This window comes from Hoplias malabaricus, chromosome 8, assembly GCF_029633855.1.
Source record: "Hoplias malabaricus isolate fHopMal1 chromosome 8, fHopMal1.hap1, whole genome shotgun sequence".
NCBI classification, from domain to species: domain Eukaryota; kingdom Metazoa; phylum Chordata; class Actinopteri; order Characiformes; family Erythrinidae; genus Hoplias; species Hoplias malabaricus.
Genome location: NC_089807.1, coordinates 32,944,622 through 32,965,381, shown reverse-complemented (window position 1 = coordinate 32,965,381; position 20,760 = coordinate 32,944,622). Strand labels below are relative to the sequence as shown.

General features: G+C 38.5%; 1 protein-coding gene across 2 annotated transcripts in view; it reads right to left on the bottom strand.

Moving 5' to 3' along the window:
• The window catches only part of LOC136705579 (inositol polyphosphate-5-phosphatase A), a 194,741-nt gene that overhangs the window by 99,562 nt on the left and 74,419 nt on the right, over positions 1 to 20,760 (bottom strand). Inside the window, exon 4 of one of the 2 annotated variants that reach the window (XM_066679216.1) lies at positions 20,550 to 20,637. The exons of the other annotated variant lie outside the window; for it this stretch is intronic. Within the exon in view, the coding sequence (XP_066535313.1) occupies positions 20,550 to 20,637 (88 nt within the window). The remainder of the gene's footprint in view (positions 1 to 20,549; positions 20,638 to 20,760) is intronic. 2 annotated transcript variants of the gene reach the window in all.

Sequence of the window (20,760 nt, the reverse complement as noted above, 5' to 3'; positions counted from 1 at the left end):
GCTACCGACTGCTCTGAGGGGCATGTGTGTGTATGTGTGCCTGCGCCTGCGTATAAGGAATGTGATGGACAAATATTTTAACTGGTGCTACCTGCTTTTGGTCCCTTCAGCTGTTGGAAGAGATATGAAGAGGGTCTTAACAAAAGCAGATGAAGTCCCCACCTATGACAGGCAGGGTACCGCTCCAATTCCACAGCAGGCTAACGCAATCACCGCAATCTGATTTAGAGAAGCAAACCCAATTAGAACAGTATTGGATGAGAAGTGGCAGGGAGAGAACACTGGCTGAAGAGAGGGGAAAACAGCCACAGAGAGAGAGAGCGAGAGAGGGAGGGAGAGGGAGGGAGGGAGACCGCTTTCTATACAGAGAAAGAAGAAATTTTAGACAATAAAAATGCCATTAAGTAATAAATGTAAGTCCAGTGTAATTGAATTATTCAATTACTACTGTTCCTCTCTGTGAAGTTTTGAAAACTGCACTAAAGTTATCACACTGGTGTAAAATAAAGGACCTGTGGCTGTAAGCAGTCCTATTAGAATATCCTGGAAATAATGACATTATCTGGAAAACATTATGAGAGGCTGGAAATGGCTGATTTTATTACCTACTCTATGCTGTCAACATCCAAAACCAATTCATGACTATGTGGCCACAGACATGATATAATATGTATTAATGACTTTTATCCCCTAAATTTTTCTAAGTCTCAAGTCATCCCTATTAAAGCTTTAAAGGCCACTGATTATTCTCTGGAACTGCTACTCTTTTTGTTTACGTTTAGGAGCACTGCGTTTTTTTAAATGTGGAACTATGTTTGAGGGAAAAATTTTGACTTTCAGTATTTCAAGCTGTGTTTACTTTCAAGCAGTTACCACTCTCCCAAATAGAGTCAGTTCCACCTTAATTAACAACTACAGTAAAAAATAAGTCAATATTACCCACCAGAGCAGAAATAGATCAATATTCGCATCTCTTTTCATGCTTTTCAAAGTTTGGAGGATTCTCACGGCTGTCCAAACTCCTCCACATACTGTTTCTCTTAGCTCAGCCAGTGAGACGCACAGAGGGCCATATCCGAGGGAACCACCTTATTTGTTTACCCTTTTACAGAGTTATGTATGTGTACAAACACCTGAGGACTTTCCATCATACAAAACAGAGAAAAGACAACTGGCAAATGGTGAGGAAAAATCCTCAGAAATGAATAAGAAGTGTTTTTTATTAAAATAATGGACATTGCCTTTAAGTGGTAAAGGACTGAAACTCATGGTATTGAGGATGTACTTTAACATTACATTTACAGCTGCAATGAATTCACACCTTATCTGTAAAATAGGCCTGGAGTGCAAACAGAACTTTAAAGGCAACAAAATATAACAGCAATTTCATCTAGCATTTTATGTAAAAAGAGCTTAGCAAGCCAAAAATTACATAGTACAAATTACAACTTTGCTGTAAGTTGTTTTGTCAGCAGAGTAGAAACAAGAAACAAAAGCTCCAGTATAAACAGTACATATCACACATAAAAACAAAAACAGAAAACACCCGTTTTCAAAAAACATAACCAGAGTAGAGCAAAATGACGTTCATTATTACATAAACAAACATCCAATTAACCACAATGAGCTATATCGAGGTCAGCAAAAATTGTTCATATATTGTTAGATAATTAGGGGTTCGAGCACGAAGTGCTTGAAACCCTATTGTGTTTGTTCTGATTTTAATTTGTTATTATTATTATTATTATTCTTTTTCTTTTTCTGCCATAAAACGAATCGCACAGCCCAAACCGTAAGGCCTAGACACTTGAGACTTGGTCAATAGGTAGTAGTCGGTCTCGCTACTCAGGCGCAAAATATCAGCCCAATTGGCCTCAAGGGGGCGCTACAGCGAAGGAAAACGCTTTCATTAAAAGATTTTCCACCCCGTGTGGCGTAGAGACGAAATCTTTTTTTTCCCTGATTCCTTGGGTCCTGCCGAATCAAAAAGGTACATACAACCACTAAGCTCTGCCTACTTAGATTTTTTGCTATTTTGCATAATTTGCAAAACCTACTTTTGTGTACTCCTCCGTGGATTTTTGTCCAATTTTCTTGAGCTTGGTGTCAAAATGTTCGCAGGAGCCTGTAGTTTAATAATTATCAAAAAAACGTTGAAATTTCGATTCAAGATGGCCGCCATATGCAAATGAACCTCTTCGGCTTATTTTATGTTTTACTTAAAAATCTATAACAAACTCATGGTTTACTCAAATGTGTTTACATTTCATATTCTACTTTCAGACATGATTCTGAGGTAGCTTGTCAAAGGAGAAGCCAATATTCATATAGGGGGCGCTGTAAATGCTTCAAGTTTATATCTCAGCATCCGTAAGGCGGATCGGACCGCCGCTTGGCATGCTGCTTCTATGGGCAAGGCTGTAGAGGGAAAATTAAGGACAACTCGATTCGAGCAAAATTGTGATTGTCATCGACCAATCAGCTGTCATCAGCTGTTTGACAACCTTAACAAGGTCCAATCATCATGGGATTTGACTGGTATGTCCCTGGTAGGCCTCCCTAAGAGCAGAAAAATTGTCATAACGATAGCCACTAGGGGGCGCTATATCAAGAAAATATTATATATCTCTGTGAAAATTAAGCATATTGACACGCAGTTTGCTTCTTTTTATACTCTGCAGAGGGCCTAACAACTTTGTAATTGCAAGTGTTGTCAAAAAATGCTTTGCTTTTTCACAGTTTCCAAATGTTCAAAATTGAAGCTTTTCGAACTAGTCCGTGGAATTTTGCGATATTCACAAACAGTTGACCTTGTTGGAATCTGCAGAGTCTGTAGGTAAATAATTATCAAAAAAAGTTCAACATTTGGACAAACTTTTGTTGTAATAAAACAATTAATTGAAGTGTGGGGAGCTTTAAACATTCTTTTAGCTATAACTCAAACAAATTAAGTCCAATCAAGACCAAACGTGACAGAAGTATGTATAGTCTTGTCCTGAAGACGTATGTACAATATGATCAAAATTTACCAAAAGGGGGCGCTACAATTGGACAAAAACTGATTAAATGGGCTTTTTTATGTTATAGCGCCATCTAGGAACGCAGTGGCACCCCAACTTAATTATGACATCTGGTCCTCAGTCTGATCAAGTATGTGACGTTTTAAAATTTTTGGGGAAAGCATTTTTGAGTTATAGGTGTATATTAGTGTACACATATAGCTTATATTAGACTTGAGGAATACATGCTAGATCTGTGTTATTGGGAGTGGCCTGTAAGCTACATAGTAATAAAAGTGCAACAATTTTTTGTTAAAGTTCAGATCCTTAGGATTCAGCTGATACCGTACATGCCCATGTTAGATAAATATCCACATAGGAGTACATGCTTAAATCTTTCTGTATGTGCTTTCATGGCTGATCTAAAAATATGGGAAAGTAGTCATTTCTCACCAGCAGGTGGCAGTCTAAGACTATACATTGTGCTGTTGAACTACAGTGGCTCTGAGACATTATGCAAAATGCAATGTGGAGCAAAGACCATAAGGCCCAGAAACACCTCCCTTGGCAGCAAGGTCCAGCAGGTGTAAAATGACTCAGCCAAGGAAAATGACATTCTTTGGCCAGATGGTGGCGCTATAGCAAATGGAAAAGCATTGAGGTCTATATCTCCTACGCCGTAAGGCCTAGAGATGAAATCTTTTTGTCCCTTATTCCTTGGCTTAAGACAAACTAATTTGCTGTTGGATCATAAAGCTCAGCCCACTTAGATTTTGAGCTAATTTGCATAATTTGCAAAACATACTTTTGTCAATAAGTCTGTGAATTTTTGATCAACTACCTTGAGCTTGGTGCCAAAACGTTCACATGAGTCTGACCCTAGGTAATTATAGAATGAATTGACATTTTGATTCATGATGGCCGCCATATGCAAATGAACCTCTTCAGCTTATCACAGGTTTTACTTGAACATCTCTAACTCCTTCATACTTTGCTCAAATGGGTTCAAATTTCAGATTCTACTTATAGAAATGCTTTTAAAGGTAGCATGTCAGCGATGTAGGCCTATTGCTTCCAAACAGGCCTGTTAAGCGAGAACCCCGTTAATTGCCGCTTGCGGCTATATTTCAAAAATGTAATTATTGTGACAGGCCTAATTACAAAATACCCCTAAAATTAGTCAAAATAGTTAGCTTGATCTGACACGTTCCAAGAGAATCAGAATCTCCTTGGTTCAACCCCCTTTCCTACCTCCTACAACGCGTTCTCTGGCCAATGAGTGAATGAAGCTTGTTTAATTTTTACTTTGTTAAACGCCCTTGGCAAGTCTGCATTAACTATGAACCAGCATTTAGTCATTTAATGCTTCGACTGTAAGGTCTCTCTCACCATTTTTGTACACACATCTCAAAAAATTTCTTAAAAACAGCACCCTAAACATTCTGACTGATTAAAATGGCATTATTTTAAAATGGCTATTTTTAACTCTGAATGAACTGAATATGGATACATTTTGATAAACCGGTGAAGAAAAAAACACGAGAGAGCACCTTATGTTTGCAGACAGGCAGAGGAGAACGCCTTCATCTCACACTGAGGGCATTTACTGCTCACCCCCTTGTCTCTCAATCTGTCTAGTGTGTCTCACTAATGGCCCATATGCTAAATACAATTGGTTTCACTGATCTGAAAGGTGAAGTGCAAATGACTGATAAACATTTAAAAGCATGACCGCAATGCTGAACAAGCCTTAGTCCCATCACCACTGACAAAGACAAAATGTCTAAATGTCTCTCTTTTTCCTTCTCTCTGTCTCTCAGGTCTGGGAATTGCTGTCTGCACTTGAGGGCTCTTCATCAAGCTCTAGAACAATGGTCTTACGCATCTGCTTAATGAATTATTAAATGTAAGTCAATAATGAATAAGAAAAACAAAAGCAACCTTTGGGTATTTAATTAGCAGAGGTGCTGTAGTGCATTGCTAATGAGGTAAGCTAATGGCCACCATGGGGATCACTCTGGCCCATGTGGGTGGTTTTTTTTTTCTGCCTGCTGTACTAAACACAGAGCGCACAGAGCACGATCCATCACTGGAGCTGTTGACTCAAGTTTCTGCAGCCAAACGTATTAATTATCAGCTCGTTCACAGGCCTGAGGGCGATGGAAGGGTACTCCTAATCAATGCTCACTGTCGCATTTGCAGGCTTTTATGCAGTTAATTTGAAACTGGTGACAATAAGAGAATAAAATGCAAATCCATATATATATATATATATATATATATATATATATATATATATATATATATATATATATATATATATATATTTATTTATTTCAGAGGCAATTGCAAGGGACTGCAAGGGAAGCTCAGCTTCCCCTAAAATGTAAAAAAATAAGTGATCAAATATTTACTGTTGTGTGTACGTGTCATTGAACAAATATGCACTACATTTGAGTAGGCTTTCCTCTCAATCATTCCCGTAGCTTCAGTGCTTTAAACGGTGTGGAACGGGTTCCTCTGAGAACGGTGTGTCCACAGAGTTCAGTAGCGAAGCAGCAAAGTGCAGTGAAACGAGACGAGCCATTGGATAAATGCTGGGCTTTGTCCCGCCCATCGGACGCTCAGCGTCTCTGGGGGTCAATGGGGCAGTGGGCTGGCCTCGGCTGGCCCGGACGCTCAGCTTCTGCATGATGATTGAATGATCTGTCTGAGGCTGAATCCCTTTTTGATTGACAGCGAAATGAGCGAATCAGCAATCCTTTGGTGTAGAGATCCGTGGGAGCACAGGCGGACACACTTCACATGGGCCAAGGCCGTTTAAGCAGCCTAGCTCTGCTGGCCATTGAGAGGACACTAGTCAAGTCCCTGGAAAAGACGCCTTGTTGGTATGACAGGGTGAAAGATCATTTTCTTCAAAACGAATGGAGGGTAGAATTTACGTATAAATAAACTGACACATTTTATGATGTAGGCCGAAATTAAGCTTCCCCTCCTTGAAAGACCAGCATCCGCCACTGATAGACATATATATATATATATAATTCTGATGTTTGCATTTAATTTAGTTAAGTAACACCAAGGGTAAAGTACACAATTTTGCAAACCTTAACATGACACCCAGGTATTAAGGTTGACTGTGTTATTAGAGCACATTATATATCGTCAGTATCCAATATAGAACATGTATCTCCAAAACAAAACATTTTCAGAAGGAAAAATCTACTTAACTGAAATGGAAGTCAATCTATTTATTCCTAGTAATGTTGGAGCATTTCCTTCACACATTGTGAAGGACAGCTGCTGTGACTGTAGTAATATGTAGAATGTAGTAAATAAAAAAATCTACAAAAATGTAAATACGTGTTTGTTGTTGGACGGCAATGTAATTCTAAATACTGTAAATGGATAATGGTCAGAGTGATACCGAGCAACCATGACCCCCTGCAGACAAATATTTGTGTATGTGTGTATATTTTATATATATTTAACGTGAGACACATCATGTACATATACAGACATATCAATAATGTGAATGGTATCCACACACATACATGTCTTTCAGTGTATTTGAGTGTTTGGATTTTTAAGTGTGTGTGTGTGTGTGAAAATGAGGGGAGAGGCACTAAGGCCTCCAATGACCAAGGGTAAGCAAAGTCAGCCTCATATAATTAAACAGAGCTTTTTAGAGGACACTGCAATTTTATGACATCCATGTACACACAAAATACACACACCTTTATACATTAATGCTCATACAGGCCTGATAAAAGTGCTAGGGATTAATAAGTGTGTGTGTAATATTGAAGGGTGGCATAATGAGAAGTGATCAGATTGGCTCTCCAGTAAGGTAGTTTTGAGATGATCAGACTGGCTCTCTATGTAGTAAGTCAGAGTAGATCAGACTGGCTCTCCAATAGAAGCCCATTCATTCTGACTGACTGTACAGTCACTTGCCAGAACATAACAGCAAAGCCCATGCTGTGGGTGATTCATTTCATTTCTAACCTGGCATGTGAATCTGTAGCTTAAATATCTTCACTGTCTAATTAAAAACATGTATCTCTCAAAATAGCAGTTTTACAGGAGAAGGGAAAAACCTTCTTATCTTTCAATGGAAGTCAGTGTAAAAATATTTTATTCCAAGTATTGGAGCATTGTAATTGGCGCATTCACCATTAAGTTTTCAGACAATGTGTTCAAATGATGTAAACTAAAAAGCCACAACATTTTTTTCATTGGACAGCAACGATATTCCTTCTGATAGTGTCTTGAAGGATTTTTCTCATTGTCCTCAATTTTATGCATGCCCATATCTAAAGATGCTTGTGGAGAAACAGAACCACCTGTAGATGTCTCCTCTAAACGTTTTTTTTTTTGTTTTGTTTTTTTCTGGAGCCACTGTCCCCTTTAGTTTTTTACCATTTTAAGTGTTCAGTTTGTTTTAATTGTTTTCACTCCCCCCACCGGTTTCCATTTTATTAATGAATTTATTTATTTATTTATTTATTTAACAATACAGGAATGCACTGAGTTTGTGTAGATGGGGCATTCAGTCAATTTCTTTATTTTGTAGAATAGTATAAATACCATTTTATTGTGCATCTAAAGCCTGCAGAATAGTTCTGAAAGTGATAAATTTGAAATGTAAAAATACTATAAAACAATTAAATACTACTACTACTAACAATAATAATAACAATAATCTTGTGACCCCTCCCATTTTTAGCAACCCACAGAGGAGTTAGGCCACACTGTTTAAGAACTGCTGCAATTGAGCAAGAAAGATTAGCACTTTTTTTTTTTTATTATTATTATTGCAAGGGATATACGCTATTATACGCCACTCTGCTCACTTTCTGGTCCCTGGTTCCCTTGGTCCCCCTGGAAATGTAGAAGGTAACATCACATAACACATTCTCTAATGGGCCCCATGGGCTTTGGAAATCACAATAATGATGGTGGTAACGTTAAGCATTATACTCATTGTGTATTTAAAGGTTTATGTTGCTTTTTGAGACTGAACATGGCATAGCCGTGCATCAGTTCAGATAGATTAGTGTAGTTCCCTCTTTTTATTGGCCACCAATCCAAGAAGTATTTGAACCTCTTCCAAAGCATAATTTTAGAAGCTGCTGTTGAGAGTCCGTTAAAAACAAAAAGTGATCTGTAAGATTCTCTCTGGACAAACATCGCACAAGGTTTACACATCAAAGTTTAGTCCCTACTCGACTCGCCTGGAACAATGAGCAGGCAGAACCCAGTGCCAGGTACCACATACCAAATTAGGGAAAAGCAAAAAAGCAGTGTTGTGCAGAGTAGATACCATTCAGTGGAAAGTTCCATAGGTTTCTTGCAGAAAACATGTTTGGGTTGATCACAGACTCACAGAGTAAACTTGAGTTGATCAGACTGACCCTCTCATAAAGTAAGTTTGATTTGAACACAGTGAGTCATTTATACTACTGTTGAGTTTATTAGACAAACCCTCCTGCAGAATGAGTTGATCTGATTGACCCTCTTGCAAAATAGATTTCATTTGACCAAACTGACTCTCCTGTAAAAAAAATCTTTGAGTTAATCAAGCTCTTGTGGCAGCATGAATGAAACAGCAAAGATCTCTCCAAAAAGATCTCCACAGGTTTTTAAACAGCTCCAATATAAAAGCCACTACAGACAGCTGCTGAGAGTTGAGGGCTGTGCACAGTCAAGCTCTTCATATGATGAACGCCAGAAGTATCCATGCATGCATTTGCTGGTCCTGTGTGTGTGTGTGTGTGTTTATGAGAGAGACCATGTGATTTCATCTTGCTCTTGAATGGTTTCTCTGTCATTGAGACATGACATGAACGACACTCTGTAAATAAATTTTTGGGATGTTATGCTATATATAAATATATAGTGAAGTATATTAGCAATGTGTGAGAGATGGGGTGTGTGTATGTGTGTGTGTGTATGGTTCAAGGGTCCCAAAGCGAGTCAGTCTTTTCTCTAGAGAGCAGCAGTGTGAGAAGCTACAATAGCAGGGAGATTATGGAAATCAAACCAGAGAGATTAGCTAATGGGAATATAATGGGCCTGGGAGCTTGGGTCAACCCTACCAGCCCTGGCATGCAAATGAAGAAGAGCGGGAATCAATACGCTTTGGGAAAACATACAACCCTGAAGGGACAGGATCAGAGGAGGAGAGGCAGAGAGACAGAGAGAGAGATAGAGAGTGAGAGAGAGCATAAGAGTGAGAGACTCTACCTTGATTGAATTCATACTAAACAACCACTGCCAAGTCTCACACAATACCTTCATTATATCAATAAATTTGGATATTATACGTAGTAGTAAATATTTGCATAGTACAAAGGGTTCAAAGAAGTGTGTGTGGCCCTAGAAGAAGAAGAAGAAGAAGAAGAGGAGGAGAAAGAAGAAGAAAAAGAAGAGAAGGGAGAAGAAGAAACACAGTTATCTGAATAATAAAAAATAATATTAGTAATAAAAATAATAATAATTCACTTTCATTGTCTGTAACTGCTTAACCAGTTCAGTGTCGCAGTGGGTCCAGAAAGCAAGGCAGGAACACCAGTCCTTCACAGGCTGACACACACACGCACTCACATTCTCTCATTCACTAACACACACACACACACACACACACACACACACACACACACACACACCTATGAACACTTTTTTCTGGGAGGACACACAAGTGGACACTGGGAGAACACATTAATTATAATAATTATAAAAATAATGGTATTTATAAACTGTTTTTTTAAAAAACGTGGATTAGCCTATTATAAGCTTCAGGAATGAGAGGTTTTATGCAACCGAAAATAAATGTGTTTTAAGCTTGCATTTAATTAGAATAGAGGTGGGAGAGAGTTCCAGAGGCATGTAGCATGTCTGTTTCCAAGACTGCACTGGTTGCAACAGGGAATACCAAGAAACCCAGCTGAAGAAGATCTGAGTGTGTACTTTGGTGTGCAAGGGTGAAGAAGGTCAGACAGATAGGAAGGAGCTAAATTAAAGAGAATGCTGTAGGTGAATATGATATGTAACAGTAAGCCAGTGGAGGTTTTGGAGAGCTTGGTGATTTGGTGATTTAACCAAGTGTGAGTGAGAAGACAACAACAGACTTCTGAACCACCTGAGGTTTATGGAGTAATTAGAAGCTAATGCCAGAAAGAAGGCAGTTACAGCAATAAAGGCGGCAGGGGATGAATGCATGGATGAGATGTTCGGCAGCAGACACAGAGAGACGGGCAGGTTTTTGCAATGTTGATCAGATTTTTTTTTTTTAAACAACAAAACCAACACGAAAATCAAAACTGAGAGTTGGGTGAAGAATGACAACCAGATTCCAGACGACAAGGGAGAGAGACAGAGTAACATCAGTTCAGAGTGTGCAGGGAACTGTGTTTATTAGCAGTGGATTAAGAATGGAAAAAGAAAAGAAAAAGAAGAATAAGTCTGACATAGTAGCATCACTCTTCAATCGGAAATCTGGCTATAGAATCTATATAGTACAGTAAAACCTAATTAAAGATTGGCAACGTCCCATTAATCAACCATCAATATAACTGCATTCAGACAGATGTATTCTGCTCAAAACATGATATTATCCTACAGTAAGATGCAGACTTTGTAAGATCAGCTCAATCTACCACAGGTCCTCAAGTATCAAGTTGAGAAAATACTTGAGTAGATTAAAAAACTTGAGATTAGCCAAGTGCTCATTTTGTATTAATATTTTACTGGTAAACATTTGAGAGAAGTAGCTGCAAGCATAAGATTTTTTTTTTGCCTTGTATACTTGATGTAAAAAATATTAATATACATTTATTGTCACGTACCACTGAAATTTGACCTTAAGAAGCTGAAAATGAGAACCTTATCTTATTTATCAATGAGTAGGTAACTTGTTGATAAATCAACGTTAACTGAAGTCACGTTGTTTGGTAAGTAGTTTAAGTTAATGTAAAAATTTTATTTTTTGTTTTATTTCATTGTTTGCTGGTTGGGGTGTAAGAAAATTAATAAATAAAAATAAATCGACACAGGCAGCTCTGTCACATCAGATGCTCTGGATTGACTGTATTTTAAGTATTCACCATACACAGTGGGTGGATTCCTTAAATTAATAGACGACTGGTTCTTCTGTTGATTCTCTCCTAAATAATATACTGTTTGCAGTGCATATCCAATGCCCTTGCCTCATTCCACTGCCCTGGTTTCACATGAATAACTCAAGGCTTAGCTCTGATGCTAGGCCTGGTAGCAGTTTGGAAATCCCACTTTACACACTAATCTCCCCATGATTTTCCTTATTTGCACACATTTGGTCTGCAAAGTGTGTAGAGTGTGCAGTAGATGAGGAAAATGGGGTAGAACTGGGTTTCACATGCATGGCCTCCCCTATATCCTCTTATTCTCATTCCAGCCAGCATGGCAGGCACATCCATCAGGACCCGGGTACAGGACACTTCCTGCCTGATCACAAATGCATGAAGCCTGCAATAAAATTAACCTTGTGGCAATTGTTTTCTCACACGTGTGATGGGCCGGTGGCAGCTCATCCGTTAGTGAGGGGATATAAAAAAGTCAAGCGCAGATGTGCAAAAAATTATGACCAAGAGGCCACAATGCGGCCGGGCTAGCATGGGATTATTGAGTCAAGACCCGATCAATCAACGAGTGAGGAGAAAAAGAACAAAGCATATGTCTGAATGATTATGTTCACGTGAAGCATGAAGGCTAACAACATAGCTCCTGGAGAATGTATGTATGTATGTCTGAGAAAAAGAGAAGTCTACCTGAGTGTGAAGAACAGGATATAAAGCCAGTCGCTGATGACTTTTGTCCAAAGAAAAGATTTTTTACCACAACAGAAGATTTACATGTTGTATTCCTTTTACAGTTTGGTATTTGAGACCTATAAATGGCATTTGCATTTTCAGTGTGACTCTCTGACTTGCATGTGGAAGGAATCTCACCAGTATTGGGTGGAAGCAAATTTCATTTATGTACTTTTGCACCAGAGTATCTCATGCAGAGGGAACAGCTAATTTTAATCTCACTGGGGTATCTTTTGAACTATGTTTGTTCATCAAACCTGTGAAATTTGGCCCAGAGCACAGCCAGAAAACTGTGCAAGGGGAAAAGATTATATGATCCGTTTGAGTGTATTTTACCACATTTTAACATTGCATTTACCACTCTGCGGGATATTAAAACTTGGATTAGCACTATAAACGGCAATGTGTTTAATGCTGAGTTAGTGTTACAGTATAAATTGTCAAGTAACATTAACAGCTTGTCTGCAGCATCAAAGTTCTAAAGCTTTGCACAGCCCTCACTTAACTGTAGTATTTGTTTTTCATAGCAGTGTCATTCTCTGTGTGTATAAGTCATTCATTTTAATAATATACAGAAATAAATGAAATAAGAATAAGAAATAAACAGATAGGTCTTTTGAAGGTGATGTTCTTGGAATGGAATATTAAGCATACATTTCTTACTCAACAATTTTTTATTTTATTTTATTTTTTTATAAATCTTTGAATCAGCTGAGCTGATGGGAATGTGGCATTTCTTGCAGTTTATACATGTATTTAATATTAACTGTTTCGACTAAAGGGCTGCATGGTGGCGCAGCAGGTAGTGTCGCAGTCACACAGCTCCAGGGACCTGGAGGTTGTGGGTTCGTTTCCCACTGTGAGGAGTTGGTGTGTTCTCCCCGTGTCCGTGTGGGTTTCCTCCGGGTGCTCCGGTTTCCTCCCACAGTCCAAAAACACATGTTGGTAGGTGGATTGGCGACTCAAAAGTGTGAGTGTGTGAGTGAATGTGTGTGGTGTCTGTGTTGCCCTGTGAAGGATTGGCGCCCCCTCCAGGGTGTATTCCCGCCTTGCGCCCAATGATTCCAGGTAGGCTCTGGACCCACCGCAACCCTGAATTGGATAAGCGGTTACAGATAATGAATGAATGTTTCGACTAAAATGTTAGGCAGTATTAAACAATGTAACGTCACAGTGAAAAACATTTGATGAATGTCTTGTTGGATTTTATGCTAATAACACAGGTTATTAGAAATGGGTCTAAATCTCTCTCAAAAAATAATTAAAAAACAACCCTAATAAGAAGTACACTTTTAGCAACATGAATTACTGTTTCCTCATTTGTGAACCATAAGAGATGCTTGTGCAACCAACGCTTTGCAGTTAGATAGTGGTCTCTCAAAACTAAGCCATTTCTGGTTGTGTTTCATTCTATAAACAAATCTATGACATCTCATCTCGTCTTTTCCACTTAATCCATGTCAGGGTTCGTGGTGGCAACAGAGCAAGCAAAGAAACCCAAACATCTCTGTCACCTGCAACTTCAGCTAACTCCTCCTGGGGGATCCCTGGGGGCCTTCCCCGACCACTCGGAGCATATAATCCCTTCAGTGGGTACTTGGTGGGCCATGCCTGATATACCTCCAGCAGGAGACACCCAAGAAGCATCCTTATTAGAGGATCGAACAACCTCTCAACACAAAAGGAAAGTAGTTCTACTCCAAGCTCCTCACCCAATCCCAGAGAGCATCCCTAGCAAGCAGCCAGAGAAAACCCATTTTGGCCTCTTGCATTCACAATCTCTTTTTGTCTTTATCCAAAACTCATGACCAAAACCAAGGCTGGGGACATAGATCTACCACAAAATTGAGAGCTTAGCTCCCTCTTTACCATAAGTTATTTAATGTTAACACCTGAACAAACCTCAGGCTTATTCACAGGACATGGGCGTATATTAGCTCAAGTAAATGAAGCCAGGGTCTCCTCACATTCTGTACTTTCTAAACTCTTCATCTGCACCTCTGTGTTAACTTTATGGTTGTTTACTTATGGGAGGAAGTTATGGAAAATTATTTTTCGTTAAAACAAAAAATAGTATGTTCAATTCTCCAGATTAATAAACGTGTCAACATGTTAATGCATGCAGCACTAGTTATTTTCATATTTTAAATATACTTAATAAAAAAAAATAACATAACATTTTTACCCCTCAACTTTAAATTATACTCATCTCTACTCACAAACAATAATGTGATATTGATTCATCTTCTGCTTAATTTAAAGTGCTACAAATATGCAAGGAGGATTGTTGCAAGGTCTATATGCCATGGGGGCCCAGGATTCTTAAACAAGTGCCTCGGTTATTGTATATGAATATTTCTTTGTAAGTTATTAAGATCTAAAGCGAAAATGTGTGCTCTCCTTGCCAAAACAAAAGTGTTAATGTGGGCTCCGCTGAGAGACAGAGTAGAGTGAGTAGGGTCAGGGTAGAGACACAACCACTGTGCATCCATCCTCTCACAATATTTACACATCCCTCTGCTGCATCCTGACCTACTGTCGCCCAATAGAGAGATGGCCTGAGTGTGTATATATGTGTGTGTGTGTGTGTGTTTGGAGGGAAGGGTTGTTGAAGACATAGAAAGATGGGGGGAGGGGTGGAAAAATCCTTCAGTGGGTGTTTATTTGCTCTCAACACCTCCAAAGCGATCAATATTTTTAATTTGGGACCGAGTTATTATTTTTCACATCACTGGGCTGGGGAGCAGAGTAAAGTGGCTCATATTTTAGCGCTAAAAAGATCGATATGACAGGCTCACCTTCACTGTGCCCCGCTCTCTCTTGCTCACACCACACCAGGGGCCACACAGACCATAATGTACACACAGCGGCAGGCCCCCACATGCACCAATCACATCATTGTCCCAGCACCAAACACACACACACACACGTCTGATTTACTTTGCACCCTACATCCTGCTACCCCCCTCTAAACTCATATAACCATACACACACCACTTTATCAGGTTGATTTTTATGAGGCTTGTAGTCCAGTATCTGGGAGTGTGTGTGCATGAGAGAGAGAGAGAGAGAGAGAGAGAGATGGAAGTTATAGCTTCAGCGCTGCGATAGGGCAAAGGCGAGTCTGAACTCAGATTCTCAGATTAGTCTCCCTATAATAAATGCATCCATTTTTTGCAGTCCCCTGTACAATCTATTAATTGTGCATATGTTTCAGCCTAAATTTTTCCAAGTGAGCCCCAGCCTGCCTTCTCCCCTTAATAATTCTCTTCTGATGGCAGACTCATCGATTGCCGCTCAACATATGTCTGAGGAGAGAGACTGTGTGTGTGTGTGTGTGTGTGTGTGTGTGTGTGTGTATGTGTGTTTATATGAGAGAGAGAGAGAGAGAGAGAGAGAGAGAGAGAGAGAGAGAGAGAGACAGGCTGAGCAGTGGTGTGTATTTGCACTCTTGAGAGCTTGACTGATGGCCTGGGAGAGTTATGGTCCTACAATATTGCTCCACTGACATCTCCTCCATTCAAATAGCCTCACTGTGCTCTGCACTTTGCACCATATGGGAGGCCATGGATTTAGTTTGCAATATTTTAAGCCGGTTATGCACGTGCCAATGTGTTAAAGAGCAGGGGAAATTAGTGTGTATGGTGGGGGTAAGGGCAAATACTTCTCCCTACGTACTAGTTACACAGTAAGCTGTGATCTTACCACAGGAAACACAACACAATTCTACAAATGTTACAGGGAGAAAGAAAATACAAAAGTAAGAGTAAGAAATAGAGGGAGGGAAAGAGAGAGAGAGAGAGTGTGAATGCAAAAGAGAAATGTAATAAAATACATTAACAGCCACACAAAAAAAAGCCACAAAGTGAGCAAAAAAGAAGCCTACAAAGCTATGTAGCCTCTGGTATAATCTGCTAGTAGCACGTTTGTCACTGCACAGCATCAAGCCTGAGGGATGCATGTATCAGTTTGGCCTTACTGTGGATAACGTGTATAGTGTGTTAATATACACTGAAGTATCACTAAATTAGAACCACCTACACACATTGTCCATTTTATCAGCCCCATTGACCATACAGGAGCACTTTGTAGTTCGAAAATTACAGACCCTAGTCAACCTGTTTATCCCCATTTCCCCAAGCTCTTCAATAGTCATGAGCCCCACAGGACCACCACAGAGCAGGTATGATTTGGCTGGTTGATCATTCTCAGTGCTGCAGTGCCACTGACGTGGAGGTAATGTGTTAGTTTGTCTTGTGCTGGTACAAGTGGATTTGACACAGCAGGGTGACTAGAGTTTTTAATGCTCTTATTGTCACTACTGGACTGAGAATTGCCCAACCACCAAAAATATCCAGCCAACAGTGTTCTTTGGGTGGTGTCATCTGTTTGGCGTCTTGTGTCTAGAGCAACACAAACTGACTTTACATCTACAAGTTGGACCAATAATGTAGGCATGTCTACCAGAGTGGACAGTTGATAGACAGTTTTTAAAAAATTGAGCAGCACCGCTGTGTCTGATCCACTGGTATCACACATACTATTATTAAATAGGCTAACTACTTAGTATGTGCACAAATGAACTGTTAATATATGTGGTATGAAATTTGCAGTTATGCTGCAATCTAATTTTTTTGTAAATTGGATGTCAGAGCTGGGAATTACGTCACACCAGAGCCTACCACGTTCCAGTTAAACTTTCAGAAAAATATTTGCTATAGGTTGTCATTAGTAGCGTCTTCCTTTTTAGCATTGTTAGCAATACAGTTGATAAAAGCACACAATACAGTATTTTATACATCCAAACACCATGGAAACATGCCCACATACAGCAGTTGAACAGAACTCTTAGGACTTTAATTTGATGAGACACAAATAGATAGATGCACTATAAACTATATGATACTACTGCTTTTAAACAATGTATGTGTTGGCAGCCATCTTGAATTCTGAACAACTAGGGTTGTTGAGGTCCCCCCAACTGGCCAAGAAGGAAATCTGACTTGCAAGGTCGTTCCAGTTAAAATTTCCTACTTGAAATTTGGTAAATCCGTCATCAGAGGCCAAATGGAATGTAGCACTAAAACAGAGGTAGCTTAAAAACAGACAATACATTTATATTTTGACTTCTAACTGAGGTTTTTGTCCATCTACACACCATTCTGGGCCTTTGTCATGTGTATCTCGGGATGTACTGCGTTTTTTCCTAAATTGCTTGTTCCAGACAGTCGTAGTGGCTTGAGCTCTATTTCACACAATTTACAAGCCCTATCTTTTCCCAACACATCAAAGTATAATCTCGATAGTTAAAGTATTCAGTTAAGTAGATGGGAAGCCAAAGCATTCTCAAGCTAGACCATCTAACTAATAAGATTTACTGCCAAAAATTTTATTGGTAACTTGTTGTTGCTCTAAAAATAAGCATCAGTTTCCTTTCCAATCATAAACACCCAGAGAATGTGCTCGATTTGCCAAACTCATGGAATATGTAAAGATCTAAGGACAAATTATACCATCACATAGTGCTTCTCTGAATAGAGTGGAACAGGATTCATTTCCAATTAAAATGTCGGGTAGAGACAAAAGCTTATGTGAGGGGTGATTGAGGAGCTGGCAGCAGTACAAACATTCATATTAGTTAACAATATATATATATATATATATATTTATACATAAGTTTATGTAAAGAAACACACACACACACACACACACACACACACACACACACACACACTCAAAGGGGTAATAAGAGGCAAACATTAGTGCACATCATTACCCATGGAGCTCTGGAGCCCAGGGGCAGAGGTGGATGATAAATATTAATAGCCTGAAACAAGTGGACAGGGAACAGTGTGATCAAGCTGCCTTTCCCTAATTGACATTTTACCTGCTGTATTACCTTAAATAGGCTGTAAAACAGCAGCCACATAACCCTCTGCCATTCAACTCTTCCCCCTCTTCTCATCGCTGTTTTAATACAGGTTTATACATGACATTCAGGGGCTAAAGGAACTACAGCCACTGCATATTCTAAAAACAGACTCCAACACTGCAATTAAGCAAACAGAAGGGTGTTCTTCGGTTTTTCAACTTCTCACTTTTTAAAAATATGGTCAGTTTTTAATAATGGACACCATATTAAAAATTTGGAGGAAAATGGGGGAAATAAACAAAACAATAGTTTCTTAAATAATAAAGTTTATGTAAATCCAATTAAAACTACACTGCAAAACATTCTAAAATAATCTAATAATCTACAAATAATCTAAATCATGCATCTCTTCTGAATGAGAAGACATCGCAATCACAAAATAAGGCAATTTTTTTTCTGGTATTTTTTTTTTAAACAGACAAAAGCTAAACAGACAAAAGTACCCAGACAAAGCCCTAGAGCCATGTTTACAGTTGGTAGAATCATTAGAATTTGGACACTCAATCTGCCCACAACAAAATCTTAAGACAGGCATACACTGAACCATTTGAAAACTCAGTCCAACTGACCTACCGAGATGAGGGAGCTCACCTTGCATGTGAAATACAAACTGTAAGAACAGCTCTGTCTATGAACAATTTACAGAGAAGCTGTTTCATCCAAAGCAACACATTGCACACCAGAGTACTAAAGAGAAATGATGAGTAAAAGAACTACAACATTGTTTGTGGGCCCCACAGTGTAGTGTAAATGCATTCTGAAGAGCTGTTCCATTCAGTTCCAAGACAGCAATATTTGCATACAGTCCATGGACAGTAATTTGTCTTTGTGACTTTGTTCTACTGTCTCTTTGTCACCTGTTATGAAGCTTCGGTTGTGATTGTGTATATGTGTGTGTGTGTGTAGCCTGAATTCAGTTTGAGAGTGAGCAAAATATCAGAAAACCAGCAGATTGTCCTATTTATGAGTTGGATCTCTTTTGGGCAGTTCATCTGGCAAATTACTGCCCCTCAAACTGCAAGTCAAACAATAGCAGATGACTGCGAAGTGTATGACTTGATTTAGACAGCTTTGCCATTCAAATGACTTATTTCATCTATTTATATTAATACATGAACAGTGTTTTTTAACATATTAACTATATCCATTTTAACCATATATTCAGGAAATCTGTTTTTTTTTCCTTCATCATCCATTCTAAACATAGGGGGTACACATTTTTCTCATGCATATTTCTATTAACATATGAACTTTTCATGCCTTTTACTTTGTTGCTAAAGACCGAAGGAAGCTGGAGAGTGAGAGAACAACATTCTGCTCCTACACTATCTCCTCTCAGGTTATCTGAAAATTGACAGGTTGAGCAGACAACAAACAATTACACAACAGCAAAAAAAATCGAACCTGGGAAAAATAAACGTCACGTTGTTGCAGCTAAATGGCAAAGGCTTTTGTATGACTAGACTATTAAAAGATTTATTGACTGTGTGATACACTGGAAACTTGGTTTTGTTGAACATTACGTGAAGGAAATACATGATATGCACATTTTCAGAGAACTGTCTGTGCAGTAAGAGAAGCTGACAGAACTCCAGTGGCCATCAAAGCAGTTTAATTAAAATTGGTTTCGGAATATACGGCACCAAGGTAATTGAAAATGCATTTCAACAGTGTGATATTAAATGAATACATTATGTTTCTTGCATTAAGGTTGCGTTGTGTTGTTTTATTTGTTTATTTATTTATTAAACTTGATTGGATTGTGCGTACCTATATTAGGATATAGCAGTGTTTTCATAATAACATTACAAACATGTTGTCAACCAATACACAAGCTACTCCGTTCTCAAAAGTCCAGAGATGAAAGCATTAATGATTAGCAGTAGTATGCTGCCACCTTCTGGACACAATTGGTAATTGCCTTACTTTATTGCCAATAGGGCAAATCAAGCTGGACCAAAATAAAAATGTTAAAATCATAAATTTATATATAGATTTGTCCAATCATCAGCACCTCCCATATCCAAAAATATTGTTATAATATTTTTTTTTATAAAAATACCCTCTAAAAACCAACACAGTATTTCCATCTTTATGAATGTTCACATTATGTCCCTGAACTTCCCTGAAGGAGTCTTCCCAAGAGATTAATTAAGTTAATAAAGTTCTATCTAATCTTTTAATTAATCTAATTTGTTTAAACTCATATAAAAATCTGGGCTAATACAAAATCACACACAAGTTTCAGAAAACGTTTTAATGTGTGCATGTCTTTTAAACAGTAAGCTCATCTGTATATTAAATATGTTAAAGTTGCATAAATTCTATATCCCCGTGTTTATATCATTACTTTCATTAAGATGTTATTAAAAATCTCACCAATTGTTTCACCAATAATTTTCACAACAATAATTGTTAAATTATTAATTACTTCATATGTTTTTGTACATTGCGTCCTATAACTTGGAATAATATTAATCACTATATGTAATATCTATGCAGGAAAGGCTCAGCCCTCCTCACAATCCGCCTGTCTATAGCAGCTGTACTATTAACACTCAAATCCCTATACCATTTGTATCTAAAAATGTATTTAAAAAAATAATAACTAAGATCTGTACGTAGGACTACACATATTGATGCTTGTCCTCCTGAAAACCACAGAAAAATCACGCACTTTTTAAAAATGTTCTTAATAAATGATTTACCGAGACTGTAAAAGACAGAACATCCACAAACGGGGAAGATAAAGCATGCCACACTTACTGTAAAATGCTCCTGGGACTTGTAGTTCTCATCGAGGTAGACACGGGCTCTGTTATACTCCTTCATTGCATCACTGGATAGTAACTCTCTATCAGGGGAAAAGACAGGGTTCATACAGTTTTTCCAAGGTAAAATTCAAACACTTTTCCAGCACCTTACAGCTGTAGTAAATTGCAGATTTATTCAAATACATTAATTCACTCATTCATTC